The sequence below is a fragment of the Lepidochelys kempii genome, chromosome 10 (assembly GCF_965140285.1).
Source record: "Lepidochelys kempii isolate rLepKem1 chromosome 10, rLepKem1.hap1, whole genome shotgun sequence".
NCBI lineage: Eukaryota > Metazoa > Chordata > Testudines > Cheloniidae > Lepidochelys > Lepidochelys kempii.
The window spans coordinates 59,481,860-59,505,119 of record NC_136389.1 but is presented as its reverse complement, the minus strand read 5'-3'; the positions used below and the strand labels follow the sequence as shown (position 1 = coordinate 59,505,119).

The 23,260-nt window shown below is 41.8% G+C and overlaps 1 protein-coding gene across 8 annotated transcripts in view; it reads left to right on the top strand.

Annotated features, from left to right (window-relative positions):
* TCF12 (transcription factor 12) overlaps positions 1-23,260 on the top strand; it is a 281,225-nt gene that overhangs the window by 72,190 nt on the left and 185,775 nt on the right. For all 8 annotated transcript variants that reach the window (XM_078854657.1, XM_078854656.1, XM_078854658.1 and 5 more), the window contains one exon: positions 23,000-23,073. In XM_078854657.1, the coding sequence (XP_078710783.1) occupies positions 23,000-23,073 (74 nt within the window). The remainder of the gene's footprint in view (positions 1-22,999; positions 23,074-23,260) is intronic.

Here is a 23,260-nt window from a genome sequence, read left to right as displayed (position 1 = left end):
ATGGTCAGTCCACAGTAGTGTTCTGTGCTGGAATGTTTTCTAGGCCTGGAGCTTTGGTTGCTGCTAAGAATTGCGTAGTGCTTGCTGTACATTTTGTAAATATTACTCTTTTCCTGAAGCTATTAATTATTCAGTGCTTGATGTACCTTTTAGAAGTGCCTGTGCTGAGAGTACCACTATGCATTCTGCCTATATTTGTTGTGAACTAATCAACATAATTTTATTTTCCAAAAATAAAAATTTACTGAGTGGCAAATACAGTGCAGAAAAACAGTGGGGAAAAAACTTTTAACATAAATTAACAAAATGGAACTTGAAAATTGGAAAGGCAGCAAACATTTTTGCCCATTTGAGTGCACAAATGTAGTTGTGCCTACCTATACAGCACTTGTGGTTCTCCCAGGTCAGTGTATGTGAAGCTGTGGTTTTCCTTGCTGTCCTCCACCATGGAGTAGTACGGGTAAGGATGTGGCCTGTGGTACGATGCTATGTTGAGGGGTATAGGATGCTGTGACCATGGATTTCTCCAAGGATCGTTGTCATATTGGCCCTTTGGCCCCTCTGTTCATGGTCCAAAGCAGCACTGGCTTGCCAGATGTCGCAGAACATGTTGTCCCCAGTTCTCTTGTTTACCCTCATCAGGGTCAGGCTTTCTATGCGCATAGAAGGGGCATCCCTCAAGGCCACCATGGCAAAAGCTGCTGATAAAAATGGAATGGTGCATCATTGGATTTACAGTGACAATGGAAAGGGAAATATGTTTTCCATGAAAACTTGTCATAAGAGATGCTTATTGACACTTCAGCTTTGTAGTGTCTTGACATAGCACTGCTCTCCAGCCCCAGCCGTGGTTAGTATGTCCGTCAAGGACAAGGAGCAGCGGAAATATTTTTTCTGTTGCATGAAGCTATAAAATTTCAGTCCCTATTCCATAGGGATGAGTATAGGACAGTAGCTGTTTCAGTACCCAGAAAGCTAATGGAGTAAATAATTAAGCAATCAATTTGCAAACACCTAGAAGATAATAAAGTGATAAATAACAGTCAGCATGGATTTGTCAAGAACAAATCATGTCAAACCAACCTGATAGATTTCTTTGACAGGGTAACAAGCTGTGTGATGGGGGGAAGCAGTAGATGTGGTATATCTTGACTTTAGTAAGGCTTTTGATACTGTCTTGCATGACCTTCTCATACACAAACTAGGGAAATACAACCTAGATGGAGCTACTATAAGGTGGGTGCCTAACTGGTTGGAAAACTGTTCTCAGAGAGCAGTTATCAGTGGTTCATAGTCAAGCTGGAAGGGCATATCAAGGGGGCTCCCACAGGGATGAGTTCTGGGTATGGTTCTGTTCAATATCTTCATCAGTCTTTTAGATAATCGCATAGAGAGTATACTTTTAAAGCTTGTGGGCAGTACCGAGATGGGAGGGGTTGCAAGTGCTTTTGGAGGATAGGATTAAAATTCAAAATGATCTGGACAAACTGAAGGAATGGCCTGAAAGAAATAGGATGAATTCAATAAGCATAAATGCAAGGTACTCCATTTAAGAAGAAACAATCAATTGCACATCTATAAAATGAGAAACAATTGCCTAGGTACTGCAGAAAAGGGTCTGGGGGGCCATAATGGATCACAAGCTAAATATGAGTCAACGGTGTAACACTGTTGCAAAGAAAAGCAAACACCATTCTGGGATGTATTAGCAGGAGTATTGTAAGCAAGACATGAGAAGTAGCCCTTTGCCTTTATCCCCCGTGCAGTCTGTTCGTAGATGTCCCATTTTTCTACAGCTGGTCTGTAGTTCTGCTCACATAGTCTCTTCTCCCTACAGGCTGAAGAGGTCCCAAAAGATCCATTACCTTGTGTCTACCCAAGGCAGGAGCATACCTAGTGAGTGGAGCTGGTATGTTCAGTTGGGGAGTCCTTCAAAGCAAGAGAGAGCTATTTGGTATGCTCGCCAAGATGGGCAGGCAGGAACAGGCATTTCACAAACGTGGGGAGTTTGAAAGAGGAGATATCTTCCAGTGCCTGTGAACCCTTGGACAGTAGAGTTTACAATTATGACCACAGTTGTGGGGAATGGTGTATTGTGGGACAGCCGCTGGAAGACTGTTAGGATTGACACAGCACATGTTTCTCGACACTCACAGTATGTTGACATCAGTAGGTTGACCATGGCTGTATGCTGTTTGAGGAGGTGGTTTTACAGTGTTGCTGTAACGAGGTGCTTATGTTAGTTGGAGACACATTTGAGCATAGATACATGCACAAGGAGGTCGATACAAGGCAACTTACATTGGCCTAACTCTGTAGTGTAGACCACACCTGTGTTTAGGAGAGATGGGATAGAATAAGCTTTCTAAGGATGAGATCTATTTTCTTCAATATCGCCTGAGGTTAAAGTGCAATTTGAATATGTTATCGGAAGAACGCTATTTTCTTTTTTAAAGGGGTGTGTGTTTTAAAAAAACCCACAAAACCCTAATTTTAGTGTTGGCTGCTGCTTGCTGACAATGGACAATGCAAGGTAGTGATTGGCTTCATAGAGAGAAGTGTTTGCACTGGAGTAGTACAATTGCATGGAGAAAAAAATAATAAGGACACGTTTCAGCTGAGCAAGGATTTTTACTGGATTTTATTGATTTTTCAGCAGTTGAACGATAGCACAGTTCTCTGGTATTCATGATAACACTTGTTTACTCTACATTTAAAAAATACACTTCCTTAATTGTAGCCTGCCCACCAACCCTAATTATAATGCAATGTCCCTTCTTTTTAGAGAAGGAGGGACAATCTAAAATTGTCAGTTGGGTTACGAGTATAAATTCCAACCCTGACCTTCCTACCAGATGTTCTGCCTCTGAAATCTGAAGTTTTAAGTGCATTCTATTCTTTATTAGAAATGTTTTTTTCTAATCTATCATTAATTATAGGAATAAGACCTTTCTACACTCGTCTAGCTAATACAGCTAGAAAGAGTACATATGTGATATGTGGGATTGAGATCATGGAGATTGTTAACCAATCAAAACAGCTTGTTGGGCAATAAATGGTGAGTAGTGGCAGAGGAAATAGAAAAACCTTCTTAATATATGTCAAAAATAATTTAGATTTTTCAGTAGTGCAAAATATTGTTTCAGGTTTGCAACCAGCATAAGTTTTAAGGATTGGAAATTGGTTATAGTAGGAAAATATTCTGGGGGAAAACTTGCGATGGAAAATCAAACGAAGATCATAGATCCACTTCCACCAATCCTATAGATTGACAAATTACTTTCCGGAACAGGATTTGGGATTGAGGGAGTGATATTTCTTCAATATCCACTCAGAATAGGTGGATATTCTTGCTAAACATATACAATTAAATAGTTATACCTTCATATTTAAATTGTCATAATTAGTTTTTAGAGTTTAAACTCCACTGTGAAGAATGGGGGCAGTTTACTCCTTTGTAGAGTTCTTGTTCCTGACAACTAAGAGTGGTACGTTGGTTCACATTCAGAAAGTAATCTTCCCAGCCATAAATGCTAGAATAAGAACCAGGCCGTAACACTATACCACTATACCCAACGTGGATATAGCAACAAAAAGGTGCTAGAACATGGGTATTCCTAACTAAAGTCCAGAGTTGTACTAGTGCACAGTGCTGTTTGTATTGTGTACATGCTATTAGTGATATGTCAAGTACTCCCCGTCAACTCAGTAGGAGAGTGCGGAGTAGAACTGTTGTATTAATTTAGATGGAATATATGGGCCAAAAGAGTCAAAGTTGCTAACACGACTGGATAATGCTCCAACATTAAAAAGTTTTAAACAAGGTTTGGGGTTTGTCATAGAGAGACCTCAGCCTGCTTAGTGCCATGGCAAAAACAGCATTTAAAATCCTTTAAACCTTTATGAATGATGCAGAGAAAGAGGGGAAAACAGTTAAAGCATTTGAAATGTAAAGTATTAAGTAAGGCTTTCATTTTAACAACATCCTTTTCCCATTAGCTTGAGAGAGTTTTTAAAAAGAAAACCCCCTTGTCTGATGGTCTTTTAGATGTTATTGCAGATGGCAAACCATCATTGAGCTGTTTGGGGCACTGCTTCTAGCTACCTCTTTGTGGTCACAGACTTACAGCAGTGTTGCTAAATATGTGGATTTGGGTAGCTAAGACAGATACTTATTAAACAAAAAGAAAAAGGAGAGAGAAGAAATAAGATGGGGAAGTAAATGGGGGAGGGGCAAAGTCTTGCGGAGGGGGACAAACTCTCATATCCCAAGTGGTGTTCAGGATTTAGTTGGAGCTGCAGGAGGTGGCGGTGTCATTTAGGCATCTTTCTCCTTGCCCCAGTCGGGCAAGGACTTCTCTTGGGATAAGGATGAAGACAATCCGGGGTCCCAAGAGAGAGTGACGGTCAAACTTGCTGTTTCCCATTCTCTTATCTTTGGCCAGCTTCTCAGTAGCCAGCCCTTCTCGGAAGGGTAGCCGTGTTAGTCTGTATCCCCAGAAACAACATGGAGCAACAGCTTTAGTTATACATTTTAATACCGTTCTGGCATTTCTGAAATTGCCAATTGATAGGGTGTGTTCAACATAGCATCTAGTGATGATATGTAAAGGCACAACAGAACATATTATCTCATATCTGTATACAACTTTTAGTTTTTTTTAAATTTAAAGTAACTTTTTGCCCACGAGTTTAAGCAATGGTGAATTTATTCTCAGCTTCCTCAAGAATCCTGCACAGTTATGATTGTGTACACCAACACCATCTCAAGTTCTTGAGGCCCCCAAAAGTGCAACTAAATGGATCAAATGAAAAACTTCTGATGTGAAGAGTTTTAAGCTGTGGGGGTGAGGAGCAAAGTTAGGTCTAATCCTGCTGCTGTTGAAGGGAATCATGTGGTTTTGCCCCTAAAACTTTTTTCTCTTCTGCGGTCATTAAATATTACTAAAGCTCTGTGTTTGTCATAGAAATCATGGATTCTGAGACTTTCCAGGACCTCTGTGACTTCTGCAGCAGCTGGAGTGCCTGGCTCGAGGGCCACCTGAGCAGCTCGGGCAGCCACTGGGCCAGTCGCACCGGCTGCTGCTGGGAGAGTCTCGCCCCAGAGCAGCAGAAGTTTGGGTGTGGGGAGGGCTCAGGGCTAGGGATTGGGGTGCATAGCGGTGCTTACCTCTGGTAGCTCCCCGGAAGGGCTATAGGAGTTCCCCTCACTCAGCTCCTAGCTCCACATGATGCCTCTGCTGGCAGGCAACGCCCCCACAACTCCCATTGGTCGTGGTTCTCGGCCAATGGGAGCTGCAGAACCAGGGCTTGGGGCGGAATGAGGGCAGCATGTGGAGCTCAGGAGACGGTAGGGAGCTTGCACCAGCCACGCCAACCTTCCCCTCTGAACACCTGCGGTGCCCCGCAAGCTATCCCCCTAAGCTGCTTCCCCCCCCCTCAAGTTTTAGTCAGGGTATATAGTAAAAGTCATGGACAGGTCACGGCCGTGAATTTTTGTTTACTGCCCGTGACCTGTCCATGACTTTTACTAAAAATACCCATGACTAAAACGTAGCCTTAAATATTATCCATTTGTTCTTTGGACTGCTGCCATGTAAACGATCTACTTCAAAGGACTGATTCCTTAGTTTATCTCCTTTGAACTGAGAATTCTGAGCCAGTGTAGCTCCAGGCACCCTTATTTTGTTTCTGCGACTTAGGGCTGGTCTATGTGCAATTTTATATACTGATTTAGATACACTGTTTGAGAAGTTAAATAAGTTAAATTGATACAAAAGTTATATGGAGACAAGTCCTTGAAGGCTGAAGGCTGTCTGATATTTCTGGGGACAGTGTATACGAAATTCTCAGTCTTTTTGTGATGTAACTAAAAACATGGGTCAACAATGAAAATGTATCTGGCTAAGACTGAACTGGTGTTAATAGTGGTGAACTTTTTAGAAATTTCTATCAGAGACAGGGTAATGTTGGGTTTTGGTGCTTGAACACCTCAAGTTATATTTAGAATAACAGCTTGTCAACACTTGTTTAAATGTTTTATTAGCTATGCTGATTCACTTACAAAAAGCGACACAAAGCAAGTTTACAGCATTTTGTTTTTTAAATGTAAGTTAATATTTGTATTATAGCACCATTATTCAGATGGACTACAATATGTTGAGATGTCATGGTACTTGAATTAGCAGCTTGCAGTAATGTGTCATATCATTGATAGTTGTAACTAGTAGCTGTTGGCTACAAAATTACTGTTTGAACACTTATGGCCTGCTGTATGTAGTCTTGTGACATGGTCTTGGTTGATACTTAGTGGATAGTTATATAAAGCTTTTTGAGTCATAACTGAAGTAACCACAGGAAAATGTGTCATTAAAATGGATTGACATAAGTGTTTGTTAGTATTTAGGGCCTGAAACTGGCTTGTTAGGCTTTAACACTGTATATCATGCTTTCCTTGGTGTGGTGCTAGAGATGCAAGTAAAATCTCTCTTAAAGAGCTGTATTCCTTTGCAAATGTCTGATGTTCCAATCTCTGTCTGCCTTATTCACCACACGTTATACTTGGTCTCATTTGAAACAAAGGAAAGATGCGAAACATATATTTGTGTGTGTATGTATTTATATAGTTTTCTTATATTAACTGTAATCCATAGAGGTTAGCAGACTTTCACTTTTCTCTTTGCACTTGGCTTTTATTTATGAGAAAGTTAGACATAGGGTATGTCTAAACTGCAATGTAAGCCCAGGATTAATAGAACTCAAGTTAGCAGACCCTGGGTTTGTTAACCCAAGCCTTGAGAGTTTACACTAACTTGTAACTTCTGGTTAGGAATTGTAGACCACTGGGTCCCAGCATCTTACTCTGCATTACGCAGGCCTGAGTCCAACCACTCGTATCATGGACTTCCTAGCATGCTCCCAAAATGTGGCTGCTGTAACCCTTTGTTCATGGTGAAGTGTGGGAAAACTTGACTGTCCACCAAATTTGACTGTCCAGAGGACAAAGAATGAGATTGTGGAATACTTTTGGCAGATTCCCAGAGCACAAGTCCAGTGGGGGTGCATCTACACTGCAAAGCAATAGGGCTTGAACCCTGGGTACTGGCTTGAACCCTCCCTCTTTGTGGCATCTTGGGACCCTGTCTTTGAGCTCTCAGCATAGTTTGTGTGTAGATGGAGGGGTGGGGGGGTTGGGCTTGAGCCTGAGTTTGAACCCTGGGCTTACACTGCAGTGTAGACATACACATAGGGACTTGGGGTAAATCCTTTTTTGGGCTTGTTGTAATACAATATTATCCCATTTGTCTGGAACTAGGCATTGGTTTGCTGTCATTTCTCTGCCAATTCCCCATGCTTTCTGATTTGCAGGGAATTTTTTTTCCACTTATCATTCTAGGATTCATGTTAAATCAGAAGTATTTGAAAGGGTTAAGAAGCTAGGATCGCCTCGCTGGCACCTGACCAAAATGACCAATGAGGAGACAAGATATTTTCAAAGCTGGAGGGGGGGAGAACCAAAGGTTCTCTCTGTCTGTGTGTTGTTTTTTGCCAGGAACAGAAAAGGAATGGAGTCTTAGAGCTTAGTAAGTAATCTAGTTGGATATGCGTTAGATTCTGTTTTGTTTAAATGGCTGATAAAATAAGTTGTGCTGAATGGAATGTATATTCCTGTTTTTGTGTCTTTTTGTAACTTAAAGTTTTGCCTAGAGGGATTCTCTGTGTTTTGAATCTGATTACCCTGTAAGGTATTTACCATCCTGATTTTACAGAGGTGATTCTTTTACTTCAATTAAAATTCTTCTTTTAAGAACCTGATTGCTTTTTCATTGTTCTTAAGATCCAAGGGCTTGGGTCTGTGTTCACGTATGCAAATTGATGAGGATTTTTATCAAGCCTTCCTCAGGAAAGGGGGTGTAGGATTTGGGGAGGATTTTGGGGGGAAAGATGTTTCCAAGTGGGCTCTTTCCCTATTATATATTTGTTAGACGCTTGGTGGTGACAGCAATAAAGTCCAAGGACAAAAGGTAAAATAGTTTGTACCTTGGGGAAGTTTTAACCTAAGCTGGTAAAAATAAGCTTAGGGGGTTTTTCATGCAGGCCCCCACATCTGTACCCTAGAGTTCAGAATAGGGAAGGAACCTTGACACAGGGAATTTTTTTTTTCCCACTTCTCATTCTAGGAATCATGCTAAATCAGAAGTATTTGGTGTTTTCCTTTGGCACTAATGAAACTTTGAGCTGTTTGGATATATCTACATGAGTTATAATAATGTACTTAATGGTATCAGTTTTGCCATGTTCAGGTTATATTGCATTTAAAACTTAAGTTCACTTCAGGGGTTATTGTTCAGTGTGTGGAATGATTAATGGAATGATGATTTAGAGACTAGCAAATTGAGAACATAAGGAAAAGGAAAACAGAAAAGTAATGGCAGAAGTTGAGCTACATAGACTGCCATTACAAGAATTAATAGTCTAAGACTCTTCTACAGAGGGAATACATAAGTCTCATTACAGGAAATGAATAGAATTGGTTGTGGAATTAAGCTAAGAATAGTAATTGCTCACACAGCTGTTTTTAAATAGCAAATTGTGTTAAGTAATCAGTGAAAAAACCCTAAAATGTACTTGATAGTTCTACAGGAACTGCTTTATTGGTACTGACTTATGATGCTAATGGTTACTACTAAAAACAAACAAAAGACATTTTGCACAGAGTTTTCCAGTTTTTGAACAAGATGGCTTTCAGTGTTTGTGTGTAAATCTAAGTCACATTTTTTTCATCTAATCTATACAACCCAATTATTTTAATGTGCTAGAAAAAGAACTGATGAAGTGTACAGCCAAAAACAATGTGCTATACTGGAAAGAAAGCAGTTCTTGTAGGTCATTTGCTTCCTAAAATACATTTTTAAGCAGTACTCCTAGATGCAGAGATGGGTTCGCTACTTTTTTCTTTTTTAGCTTGTGAAAATAGAATGATTAACAGGTGCTAAATTGTCAGCACTGGAGACTAAAGTCTGTTGTTTATACATAGAACATGTACAGTGCAGGCATCACCAGTGCAAGTTCCTTCTGTGCCTTGCACTGTACTTCGATCCTGACCATGAGTGGTCATTAAGAGATTTTTTAATACATTCTGTAAAAATAGCATTGTCAATCCCAGCTAAAATTCTCACTGGAGTAATTATATTCTGCCTGTTCTCCCACTTGAGTAATTGCATTCTTTCTCCTGCAGTTTTTCAGTTGGGGAAATTTACAACTTCCCTAACTAAAAATAATACAAACATTGTACAGCATTGCTGGTGCAAAATGATTGCCATGCTAACCCACATGGCTGTTGCATGTCTTCACTGTGTGAGTAATTTAATTATATGCCATAAGTGAAGTTCTTCTGGATTCTTGAGAATGAATAATGCTTTATAAATACAAGTTATTTGTTGATTATTACTATTAAAAGTGATATTGAGATGGAAAGCAACATCTCATTAACAATATCTGAGCTATCCAGTGCCCATGTTGTCATTGTCTTAACCCTTTCATCAATTCATTGTAGTTTAAAACAGCTTCTGTGTGATTTAGATGTTTGGTATTGAATACTGAAGATTAGAGACAGCAAAATTCACATTGTTGTAAACCTGAGCTAACACAATTGATGGTAAGTTACCGCCATCTTAAACCAGCATAACACAATAGAATCTAGCCTTTTGGTGACTGAATAGTTTTTTTTAAAAATACTTTTTAATGAAATACTCAACTTTTATTTACTTGGAACAAAAAGAAAAGGAGTACTTGTGACACCTTAGAGACTAACCAATTTATTTGAGCATAAGCTTTCGTGAGCTACAGCTCACTTCATCGGATGCATCCGATGAAGTGAGCTGTAGCTCACGAAAGCTTATGCTCAAATAAATTGGTTAGTCTCTAAGGTGCCACAAGTACTCCTTTTTTTTTTTTTTTTTTTTTTTTGCGAATACAGACTAACACGGCTGTTACTCTGAAACCTGTCATTACTTGGAACATTTATTATACCAGGCACAACATAGACTTGTATTTTGCATCGGTATACTGTAATACAGTCTACAGTCACTCCTTTTACTAAATGTAATATATGGTGGTTGTATTGTACTATTTCTTTCATCAGACTTAATTTGTTGTTTGGCTTTTAACAGGATGGTAGTTCCATTTAAGGAGTAGTGGGGCTCAGGGCCTGCCAACCCTGTTACATGACATGGCCACTTTTAAGGAAACAAGTCTTTAAGGGGAGCTACAGACAAGCTTTGGAAATGGGGGTCAGGTGTTAATTGGTGAGCTACCTCCTGAACAGGATAAAATCCAGTTATTAGTTGACTCCAGGGAAAGAGAAGGAAGAAGGGAGGCTCTGTGGAATGGCCCTGGAATCCAGATACTGGTAGGCTGAGGAAGCCTGCTTGAATCTGTGCACAGCCCCCTGAAAGGGGCTGTAGAGGGATGGATTTGTGAGTCCAGGGACCAGGACAAGAAGAGACCTGTAGAAAAGACTACAGAGAGGCCAGGAACTGCAGTGGGACTGACAGAAGTCCCTGGTAGAGAGGTAACAAAGAGGGACCAGTAACCTGAAGCCCTGGAATGAGAATGAAATGTGGAACCCCAAAAGGGAAGGGTTTGGGTTTGCAGGGCTAAAGGAGACTGTATTTCAGAAAGACTTAATAAATTGAACCCCAGGAAGGGGAACATTAATTGTTCTGCGTGTCCATTGAAGGTTGGAAAAGAAATAATCAATTTAATCTGTAGCCAGGGAGATTAGGGTCAGATACTAGGGAAAAACTTTTCTAGCTATAAGGATAGTTAAGTACTGTAATAGATTACCAAGGGAGGCTGTGGAATCCCCTGTCATTTGATGTGTTTTAAGAACAGGTCAGACAAACTTGTCAGGGTAGATATAGGTACACTTGGTCCAGCCTCAGCATGGAGGGTTGGACTAAATGACCCCTCAAGGTCCCTTCCAGCCATACAGTTTTATGATTTTTTATGAATTTGGAGAACTGGGAGGGACCTGAGGGCGGAGTGCCTATAGGGCCACACCATGCCACAAGTAGTGTGCTTTGGGAAGGGACTCTGTCACAAGACTCTTTCATCTCTCTTGGTTAATATGGCAAAACTTTCAATAGAATTTTTAATTTTGAGTAATTCATGTAGTGGGGATTATCTGGTCCTCTTCCATGAATTGTATTAAACAATTCTCGTCCACCACCCCGCTTTGTCATTCCATGAAAAACTTCAAAATTTAGCTGGCAAGAAGCAAAAATGTTATCTCATAATCAGACTTCAGTGGTGAGCCTGGGTTTATCCCCCCGTCACTTCAGTGGTTAGATTGCTGATAGTCTGCTTAGCTTTCATTTCTCCTTTTAGTTTGAGAAATGCACCTCGCTTTGTGTATTTTAAGAAGACCACATGAAATCTATTGTGAGGTTCCTTTCAGTTTTAAATAACGTTTTTTCATGCTGGTACATAACATGTGGAAATCTTTTCTCTGTTCTTAACCACTTGTATATGTACCCTTGAGAACTTTAGATTCTTTGTTAACAGAAATAAAATATTTGCATTCTTTTCTGTGAAAAAGATTAATTTAATTTTACATGCAAGATGTTTCCTAACTGGAATATGGGTGTGATATTCAGTAGGCAGAAATTTAAAAATACTGGTGTGATTCACAAAATCTGCAGAAAAGTTCGTTGTGAGTTTTTGTTTTTAAAAATTATGAGGAAACATTTCTTGGCTGATTAAAAATATCCTTTTCTGGTTCACACGCCGCCCCTCCCCCAAAGTATGTAGAAATAAAACATAGGCACATCTTGTGTCATAATATTTCTGTAGGGGCTTGGAGTGGTTCTTCCCTGTCTGCGTCAGAGGGAGGTCACTCCACCTCACTACGCCACCTAACGGCTGAGGGCCAATCAACAGGGGATTAGCACTGTAAATCAGTAAAGAGTCTGTAGTCAGCCCTCTGGCTGGGGCAGGCAGCAAGCACAGCCAGGCTCAGCCCTCTGGGCAGGGCTGAGCAATACTAAGCAGTCAGGCTCAAGCTCTCTGGGTGGGGCAGATAAAAAGCAGTCTATGGCCCAGCTCCCTGGCTGGGGTAGAGCAAAGCAGTCTATGGCAGATGGCAAACAGGCTTAAGCCCTCTGGGCGGGGCAAAGCAGAAGCAGTCTATGGCCCAACTCTCTGACTGGCACAGACAGTAAACAAACGTAGCCCATCCAGCCTAACGTGAGTAGGCTGCCACCCCAGGGGTGGGGTTAGCAGCAGGGGGTAGAGAGACCCAAGCCCACCCTACCCCACTGTGTCTCAGCCCAGGGTCCTAACAGTGGTGGGGAATCCCACCATTGGGTCAGCGGGGATCCTGCCGAAACACGCTGACCGTGGCTTCAGCAAACACAACTGGACTAATGTCTGGTTTCCCTGGGCTACTTCCTATCCCTGCCTGGTCATAATGTTTTGTTGCTCATGGGTCTTGGGGTACTTGGCAGCCAGCAGTTCCGGCAGCTCCTCGGGATATTCCTCCAGAGGCAGGGGTTGATGCAGCTCAGGCCCTGGTTCAGGGGTCAGCAGCATCTGGCTCTCCCTCAATTGAGCTGGAGGCTCTGCCTCTTGTACTTCCTGTTCCGCCCCTCTGCTTCAGGTGCAAGGGGTGGGCCCAGCCTGGCTCCATTCACCTGGGGGCGGGGAATGGTTCCTCCCCCTCTGTGTTAGGAGGCCACCCTGCCTCACTACAGTCTCATACTTGTGACATTTGCAATATGAAGCATAATGGTAGATTTATTTGTTTGGGTGTCTAGGATGTAAAATATAATCAATATCATTTTGTTTCTTTGTGTACATTGTTTTGTAATTGATTTCAGTTGTTGAATCTTATCTGAAGGAATATCATTACTCCAGAACAAAATTGGATAAAGAAGCTATAAAAGATAGAAACTCATACCTCGAATACCTGCCTTAACAAGCTACAATCTGATTTCTTCGGTCAGATCATTTATTTGATCATCACCATAGCAGATGGTAAACCTATAAAATATATTATCCTTGCCTTGTTTACAAGAGCACTAGAGCTTGTCTGTTGAAATAAGTTTTAAATATGGTCCTCTTTGTCTGATACCAGCAAAAACAACAATTTTCATTTCAGTTTTTTATAAAAGCCAATATCTTTTTTTTTTCAGGTGAATATATTTGAACCTGTTTTTCTAAATGAATGCATATGTCAGAGTAGCAAGGCAACTACCTTTCTTCTTTGTTTGCTTTTCTTTTAAAAAGCTTGAGATCTAAAGTACTGTACTCGTTTGCCATTTTTAAAAAGACAAACAAAACCTTTAAAAGTATGTGGATTGGATTTAAGGTTTCAGAGTTGGGATTTCAGTATTTAGTATTTAAAGTCCTATCATGTTGTCTTTTATAGAAGGATTATTACAGTTAATACAAATATACATGTGTGCACACACACACACACTCTGCTACTTTAGGAAAAACAAATTCTTTGTGAAGAGGCAAGAAAATAACAAATTTTACCTCCTAGAAATTGAGTTATTCACATCCAATATTAATATAATCAGCCAGAATAGTGATGAATCTTAAGTGTGCAGAAAAACAAGTTGTTCTTCAAGTGATGGGCCCCATGTGTATGCCACATGTGGGATATGTATTTGCACCATGTGCCTCAACCTGGAATTTTTTGCAAGCAGTGTTCATTGGTCCACACATATGCTGTAGCTCTCTCGTGCTCCAAACTGAGGGCATAAAAGATGGTGTGGGCTGATGCCTCTTTCGGTCCTTTTTACTGCTGCATGGTCTGAGTTGGAATCTTTGGTGTTCTCAGCTCCTTTTTTATTGTGTCATTGGTGAAAGATATTGTATACAGTTTTGTTTTTTTTGGTAGTCTTTATACTATAGTGTAGTTAGATAGTGTTTTCCCTATTCTTTTTCTCACCCGGTGACATCTTCCCCCAAGAAGTCTGGGATTATGCCCAGGCTCCAGGGGTTTCAAAAACTGTTTCTTGCTCTGGCTTCTTTATGGTGAGCAACGAAAAACAATGCTGCGTGTACTGCCTGGGTTTGTCTCATACTTCTGCCAAGTGCAGCATCTGCCACTGACCCTTCCTACCCTCCATCCTGAACTTACGAGGGTCAGGAACTGAGACCCAGAGAACATCTGATGGAGAAGGTAATGGAGCACCAATCAGATCTGGGCCGGAGCACCTCCTGTACATCAATCTCACCAAGTGGACATCACCCCTCTGAGCATGAGCTCGGAAATGGAGACGAAGACTCTTAAGCCTAAGGAGAAAGCTTCACATGAGAGCACGGGGCACTCATAGACATAGGGGCAAAGCCATCTTCATCTAAAACTGTTCCTTCCTGACACCATGAAAGTCTGGAGAGCTGGCACACATGGGTGCTAAGGACGTAGGCACGAATAAATCTTCTTGACAGGAGAAGGAGATGCACAAGGGTATGTATCTGATAGTTCTGACTTCAATTCCTATGATGAAGGCTTGAGATAAACCACTCTTAGTGCTCCCATCCACTTCTAGAACCAATTCTGTACCGATTATGACATGGCCCTAGAGTTGAGCCAACTACTACCAAGAGTGACCAAGGAAGCTCCTTCTCCGATCGCTCTGCCAGTGGACTCTCCTCATACCCCAGGGCAATCTGGGTTGTTGTCTCCCTGGAGGACATCTTCGCTCTTCCTATCTGCATTCATCCCTCCTGTCTGGACCATCAGTATACCAGGACATTGGTACACCAGAAGAAGCCACTATTCCAATGATGCAGACTCATTCTCCCATCCCACCTGCCAACCATTGGTTCCGCCAGAGGTAAGGGATTCACCTTTCTCTTTGGATGAGTCTGACACCCTGCAGGAGTCTCTGCAGCATCAGGCGGAGGTGGCATGAGAGAGGAGCCCCAGAAGATTCTGGTTCCAGCCTCCGACCAGATACGATTGGCCAAGAGACAGGTGATACTCTATGCCATGGGGTCCTCTACCAGTTGATCCATCCTATTCACAGTATTGGGGACTGTGGGAGCCTTGCCTTAGATACCCAGGATTGGCATAGGAGTCTTATTTGCCATCACCTGAACATCCACAGCTGGCCCTGTTATAAATGTTTGGAAGGGTAAGGTGATCTGGATCTACTGGCTCCGAAAGTACTGAGAGCAGTCTCATCATCTTTGCATTCTCCAACATATGCCTTTATGCAACATCAAGAGCTCATGCACAGAGTGGCTGTGGAGCTACAGATTCAGCTTGAGTAAGTCCAGGAGCCCTAGGACAGCTTACTAGACGTTCTTGAGCCTTCTGTTCCTAATGGAGCATCCCTCCCCATCAATAAGGCCATTGTGGACCCAGCAAATACAGTTTGACACATTCCTACTTCTTGTATTCCCACTCCTACTTTGTTCCATCTAAGGTGGGGGTGAGATTTTGTTCTCCCCCATTGCCTAGCTTTTTGGTGGTGCGGGTGGTTACATAGCGGTCCAAGCAACTGCACCCAAAGGTTACTTCCTCTGATAAGGGGTGCAAGTGACTCTGCCATCTAGGGAGAAAGATCTTCTCTTCCACCTTCCTCCATTTCAGGATCTCAAATAATCAGGCCCTTTTGGCTAAATACGATTTTACTAATTATACTATATTCATGGAATTAAAGGACAAACTCCCTGAGGAGGATAGGGCCCATTTCCAGGCCTTAGTGGATGAGGGCAGATTGGTGGCCAAAACTTCCCTCCATGCCCCGGTGAACATGGCAGATGCTGCTTCTAGGGGGATGGCTCTGGCCATTGTTGTGAGGTGAGACTCATAGTTGCAATCTTCTGTTTCCCTCAAGAGATACAGAATACCATCCAAGATCTGCCTTTTAATACTGTCAACCCATTTCACAAGAAGACAGATGAGTCTCTCTACTCCTTCAAGTGAACTGTTGTCCTCAAGTCCTTGCTGGGCATTTATAGGACTGCCCCTAAGAGAAAACACCATGAATGGGGTATAGGGCAAGACCACCGCCTCAGCTTTTTGCCACCAACGTCTTCGTGAGCCACCATGCAAGAGACAGTCTTTATAGACCCAGGAATCCAGCCTCTGCAACATCCGCTGCTAGGTTGTACTCTAACCCCCCAACTTAAGAGTTTCTTTAGACAGGACTGTTGAGACCCTCATCCCATTATTGGTGCCTTTTCAGTCCCCTACTCTGATACTCAGGGACTGCGTTACCCCATTTGCCAGAAATTGGAGAGCCCCAAATACAGATAAAGGTTCATTAGTAGGGCACTACCAAATTTACGGTCCATTTGGTCAATTTCTCGGTCATAGGATTTAAAAAAATCATAAATGTCATGATTTCAGCTATTTAAATCTGAAATTTCATGGTGTTGTAATTGTAGGCGCCCTGACCCAAAAAGGAGTTGGGGGGGGCGGGTTTGCAAAGTCATTGTTGTAGGGGGGTTGCATAACTGCTACCCTTACTTCTGCGCTGCTACCGTTAGAGCTGGGTAGGTGCAGAGTGGCGACTGCTAGCTGGGACCCCAGCTCTGAAGGCACAGCCGCCACCAGCAGCAGCACAGAAGTAGGGATGACACGGTATGGTATTGTCTCCCTTGCTTCTGTGCTGCTACCTGCAGAGCTGGGCCCTCAGTCAGCAGCTACCACTTTCCAGCAATCCAGCTCTGAAGGCAGCTGCACAGAAGTAAGGGTGGCATGGTATGGTATTGTCCCTTACTTCTGCTCTGCTACTGGCAGGGTACTTCTTTCAGAGCTGGGCGCCTGGCCAACAGCATGCTGCTCTCCAGCTGCCCAGCTTTGAAGGCAGCGCAGAAGTAAGGGTGGTAATACCGCAATCCGCCTCAAATAACCTTGTGACACCTGCCCCCCGCAACTCCCTTTTGGGTCAGGACCCCCAATTTGAGAAACTCTGGTCTCCCCCATGAAATTTGTATAGTATAGGGTAAAAGCACACAAAAGTCCAGATTTCACGGTGGAGGGGGAGAGACCAGATTTCACGGTCTGTGACGCATTTTTCTTGGCCGTGAATTTGATAGGCCTATTCATTAGAGATAATTCGTGATGGATATATGATCAAGTTTCTGGTAACTCCTACCCATGAACCCCCTTCCCGTTTTTTTTTCTTTCACTCTCATGAGGAGATTCTACAGCCAGAAGTGAACTTCTCCTCAAGGAAGCCATAGAAAGGGCTCTACCTCAGCATCAAGGGAAGGGATTCTATTCCTTTTCCTTCTTGATCCCAAGAAGAATGGGGGTTGGAAGCCAATTCTCGATCTGGAACAGGTTCATTTGAAAATTAATATTCTGTATGATATCCTTGGCATCAGTAATTCCCTTGCTAGAGGAGGGCACATGATTTGTGGTTCTCGACATGAAAGATCCATATTTTCACATTAGACATCCACGAAGCCCAAAGAAAGTTCCTCAGGTTCATCTTTGATAAAGATCATTACCAATTCATAGTCTTTCCCTTTGGTCTAGCCCCAGCACCAAGGGTCTTCACAAAGGTTTTTTTCAATAGTGGCAGCTTGGATCAGAAGACAGGGATTTGCAGATTTTTCTTACCTTGACGACTGGCTTCTGATTGGCAGTTCCTACAAGAAAGTCCAGCGAGCTGCTCAGCTTTCTGCTTTCCCTGAGTGTCTGTGTCTGTCAGTCACGAAAAATCCACATTGACCCCCACCAGGTTCATAAATTTTATAGGGATGAAGTTGGATTCGACCACAGCAAGAGCATATTTACATCTTGAGAGGTGTCAGGTCGCTATCAGACCCAGGATGTCAGTCAGAACTTGCCTTTCCCTCCTCAGTCGCATGGCTTCATGCCCACCTACTATGCTGTTCTCCAGGCTGTGTCTTCACTGCCTACAAGCCTGGCTTCTCTCTGTTGTGCTCACCAGAAAAGGGCAACATAAATGGCAAGGTGACAGTTCTGCCCAAAACTTTAGACTTTCTCATCTGATGGACCAAACTGGACAAGTTCCCTTTCTTCACAGACTCACGAGGCAACCATCATTACCGAAACCTCGCTCTTGGGAACACTTGGTGGTCTGTCTAGCTTGTAGTGCCTTCTAGATGTGTCCAAATAATGTTGGACAACATGAAGATTATTTTTTTAATATAAATAAGCAGGGGGGAGTGAGAGATCTCCTTCTGTGCATAGAGGCAGTCACCTTCTGATGCATCAGCCTTTGCACGGCCCTATCAGCAGCATATTTACCATGGGTATAAAACACTGCCTAAGCAGACGTTTTTCCACAAACCGTGAATGGGAGATTCATAATTCAGATCTCAACAACATCTTAGTCCAATTGGGTATGTTAGCCTGTGACCTTTTTGGCCTCATGGGTGAACAGGAAACTTCCTCAGTACTGCTTCAGAGCTGCCCTGGGCACGGTCTCGATGGAAGGTGCCTTTCTGGTGTCATGGAAAGGTTGCCTGGGTATGCCTTCCCTCCAGTTGCGTTGATACTACAACTTATATGGAAAATCTGCCAAGACAGATTTCAAGTCATCCTGATTGTGCCCAACTGGCTAAGACAGTTCTGGTTTACGGATCTACTGAAGCTCTCATTTTGACAACTTGTGAACATCCCTGCATTGCTGGAACTTCTAACACAGCACAAGGGCAGGTTCAAGTGCCCCAATCCAGGACTTCTGCAACTCAGAGCTTGGTATTTGGGTGGGCATTGGAAATAGAGCACTCATGTTCCAAAAGGATGCAGTCAATCTTAAGCAAAGCAGAAAGACTTTACGAGAAGCTGTTACTCAGCAAAGTGGAAGCATTTTTGGGGCTCCCCAGAGCAACTTGTCTCCAGAATTCACTGGAATCTCTGCTGTCTTAGGGTATCTACTTTTACCCTTGAGGCTTCAGGTTTCATGCTCAATACTCTGTGAGTGCATTTAGGAGCATTTAGCAGTGATTAGGACTTTCCATCCTCCAGTGGATAACCATACAATCTTCACTCATCCTGACACAACTAGATTTCTGGAGGGGACTTTCATATCCTTCCCACCATTGGTGAAGTTTGCATTTCAGGGGGACCTCAACTTTGGTTGGTTGTCTCTCACTAACTCCCCTCTTTGACCCTCTAGCCATAGTGCTCTGTGGCCCATCTGTCCATTAAGGTGGCTTTTCTATTAACCATAACCTCAGCCAGAAGAGTCAGTGAGCTATGAGCCTTCATGGTGGACCCACCATATACTATCTTCTATATAGAAAAGGTCTCCTTATGACCCTACCCTAGATTTGTCCTAAAGTAGTTTCTGAGTTTCATATGAGTCCGGTAGTCCACTTATTGGTATTTTTTTCAAAATTACATGCCTAAAATAAAGAGAGATGGTTGCATTCTCTGGATGTCTGAGGGACTTTGGCCTTTTATTTGTAAAGACAAAGGATGTTAGACATCTAAACTATTTGTTTCCGTAGCAGAGTGATCAGTGGGTCAGCTGTATTGACAGAGTTCTTTGCTTATCTTCATAACGCTTTCACAAGACATTACGCTCTGGTCCAGGCGTGAGCTCTGAATACAGCTGTGAGGACAGCGATATTACAGTCCGCTATTACTTCTGCATCATCGCACCCATCCCCTGTTTGACCACTGCTTGTTAATCTCTCCCATATGGACTACACGTAAGGACCATCACTCAAAGAAGAGATGGAGGCTACTTACCAGTCCGATGGCACCTTCGAGACTAACGGATTTATTTGGGCATAAGCTTTCGTGGGTAAAACCCCCCACTTCTTCAGATGCAGACTAACACTGCTACCCCTCTGATACTTGTTACCAGTAACGGTAGGTTTTTCGAGATGAGTGGTCCCTATCTGTGTTCCACTACCCACTTCCTGTCCCCTCTGCTATAGATTCTTTCAACTGCAGGAAGAATGGGAAACTGGAGAGGGGTTGGCCTGAACCACCTTTTATGAGGCGAGCTCATGAAGGCCAGTGGACGCTGCTTGCAAAAAATTCTGGACTCAGGAACATGGGGTATATATGCATATCCCATGTGTGTAATACAGATAGGGACCATTAATCTCAAAGACCCTCCAGTTACAGGTAAGTACGCTGTTTTTCTGGGAAGTTCTTCTGTTTACAGGTTTTGAACCTCCTCTTTCTCCCTCTCTTTCCCCCCCCCCCCAACATTTTCTCAGTTTGTGAAAGAAACAGTTTGGTTGCATCTTAGTAGAAAAGTAGTGGATTGAAAATATGAGAGCACTTGTTCATATATGCCCTGATTCAGCAAAGTCCTTAAAGGTGTGCTTAAGTTCCATTGATTTGAATTTTGAAGTCAAAAGGACTTAAGCACTTGGTTTGCTGAGGAGGTCCGTAGATCTTAAGACTATGTTTACAGCATTGTCATCTATTGATATGTTTTGACAATTTATGTATTTTTCTTATGTTCCTATATCCTAGATTTAATAAATACATATTTTCACACTCTACCTCTGTTTTGAAACCAAGGCACTAGGAGACTTGTTATAATAATACTTGCATTACTACAGCTATTGTTCCTGGCAGAAAGGAGTCATTTGTGCCAAAAGATTACTTTTGCCTTTGTCAGTGCCAGCCGTGACTTTTTGTTCAGTTCCTGGATCAATTACAATAAAACTACTACGGTGCTGTCAGCTGCAAAATGTGGAAAATTCACAAGAAATTGCTGGCTCTGTAAAGTGTTTTTGCATTTCTTAAGAGCACTTTCTCACCCTGTAGGTCCTTCTTGCGCTACACCATGGGGATCCAACACTTTTTAGCTGCTGGCACTGTAATATAATTAACTATTCAGTATAAAATGTTTTCTTCATGCTGTCTTTTAAGGAGCTATAGATAAAATATTGTTGCAGCAATACGTTCTTTGAGGAAACAGTGATTAGAGCACGGTATTACCCCTAGTTCTCTACAGTTCAACTTATGTATTCTTTTCCTCCTTCCCTAGTGTCTCATGCTTTTATTTTGCAGTTAGGCCAGTTTTATGTGGACTGTAACATATATGGATGGATGTTCTCTAGTTGTAATGTTTGTAATGGTTCATCATGATGGAGCTCAATGCACTGGGTAGTAGTATGTGTGAAGTAACCATGCACATGATGCTTTATGTAATGAGGTTTTGCAGTGCTGTAATTCAAAACTATGTGCTGTCCATCAAATCTTACCTGAGAGGTCTGATTGGAAGGAAGGAGGAAAGAGAGAGCACTGCTATTTTTGAAGCTTAGATGGAGAGAGACATGCAATATAGAATAGAAATTGTTGGTCTTCTGTGAAATTCCGTCTGTACAGGTAAGTGCACAGAATTAACTGTTGGAATAATAATTCCTGCAGCAGTTTATGAGCTGGCTTTAGAGGCACATACTAGTGCTCCAATAGTGAAATGTATCATTTTCACATAATCAGATTGCTTGAAGCAGTTCATATTTCAAATGGAAGAAACAAATTTTCCTAAAATCCATTTGTCTTTCTCTGGCAGGGGGAATCATATGTTGGGAATGTGTTTGTAATCTTGCAGTTTGTTTTATTATTAGCTGTTAAGAATGGGGTTTTAAAAAACATTTCAATGGTTAAGTGTGCATGAGGAGTAATTCTAATATGAATACACTTGTTCACAAAGTAATATTGGTTAAATATTTTACTTCCCAGCTAAAATTATAGTACATTAAATCTCCCCATCTCCTCCCCTTTCTTATTTTTTGTTAATTGAATGTGGTAACTTGGATTTGCATAAAGGGAACTGACTCCAAAGGAGCTGTTACAGAACTGGAAGAGATGGCATGTTTGTTTTTTCCTATATTTAACACTTAAAATTAGCAGGTTTTTTTAAAAAAAAGTTTCTATGTTAAAATAATAGTTTTGCTTATAGTGAAAGAATCTGAGTTAAGGTAGAAATTTTGCCATCTCTGCAATACAAAAAGTATGAGGACAAAGAGCAGGTGACCTTAAAAATCATACAGTAATCAAACAGGTTTCAGAGTAGCAGCCGTGTTAGTCTGTATCTGCAAAAAGAAAAGGAGGACTTGTGGCACCTTTGAGACTAACCAATTTATTTGAGCATAAGCTTTCATGAGCTACAGCTCACTTCATCGGATACACGAAGTGAGCTGTAGCTCACGAAAGCTTATGCTCAAAGAAATAGTCTCTAAGGTGCCACAAGTACTCCTTTTCTTTTTGTGTAATCAAACAATTAAGAATGTTGTTTGTATGTTTAAGTGAATCTGTCCATTTAGCCATTTTTTCCCTCACGAAGATCCTCCATATCCTAGTTGGAGCTTTAAGGACCCTTTGACAAGTTGATCTTAGCTCAGTTTAATTATACCCATTGGAGCTGGACATTGGCGCTCCTTAATTGAACATAAATGTCACTGCTGAGGGATATGAATACCTCTGCTAAGCATTCTCTCCATAAAGCATTGTCAGTTACTGCTATTTAGGTAACAAGAGAGCAGAGCTGTAAATAATACTTAACACTTTGCTAAATCAGATCACTCAGGAAATCTTTAGTTAACTAACCTCCCAACACTTTTGTGTGGTAGGTATTATCCCTATTTTACAAATTGGGAAAAACTGAGGCCAATGTATTGTCACTTGTTGAAAGCCACATAGTAATTAAGTGGCGCAGCCACGGTCAGAATCCAAGAGCCTCTTGTCCTGTTGTCATGCTTGGTACACCAGACTGTGCTGCCTTTCTGTGTTAAACGTGGATTACTTGTACTAAGCCCCACAAATGGCCATCTAGTACTTTACATTCACTTTTCACTAGCTACAGTAGTTTGAATCTGGGTTTTCTTTTGCAGCCTACCTTATTAATCTGACAGCAAGGCAATTGTTTGTTGTTTGCTAGTTTAATAAGGTTATGTTTCTAGAAATACTATTTTAGGCTACATGTAGAAGAATGATACAGGCTATTGCACAAGAGAATATTACACTACCTTTCCATCTTAGCATTTTATGATACACATGGATTTTTCTTTTTGTTGTTAGGTATGGATGAACGAACAGGAGCTTCATCTTGGGGAACAGGTGGTCAGCCAAGTCCCTCATATGAGCCTTCAAGGGTAAGGTTTCCAGTTGACTCTAAGGAGGTTTGGGAATAGTCAACAAAAGGTGGCATTATTGAGCAAGAATGTCTGATGTGGAAGTACTTGGGAGGGATATATCCCTTCAAACATTTATATTAGTGTCTTGTGGTGATATGTTTTGGTGACTTTACACTAATAGTATTAGTTGGTACTTGTATATAGT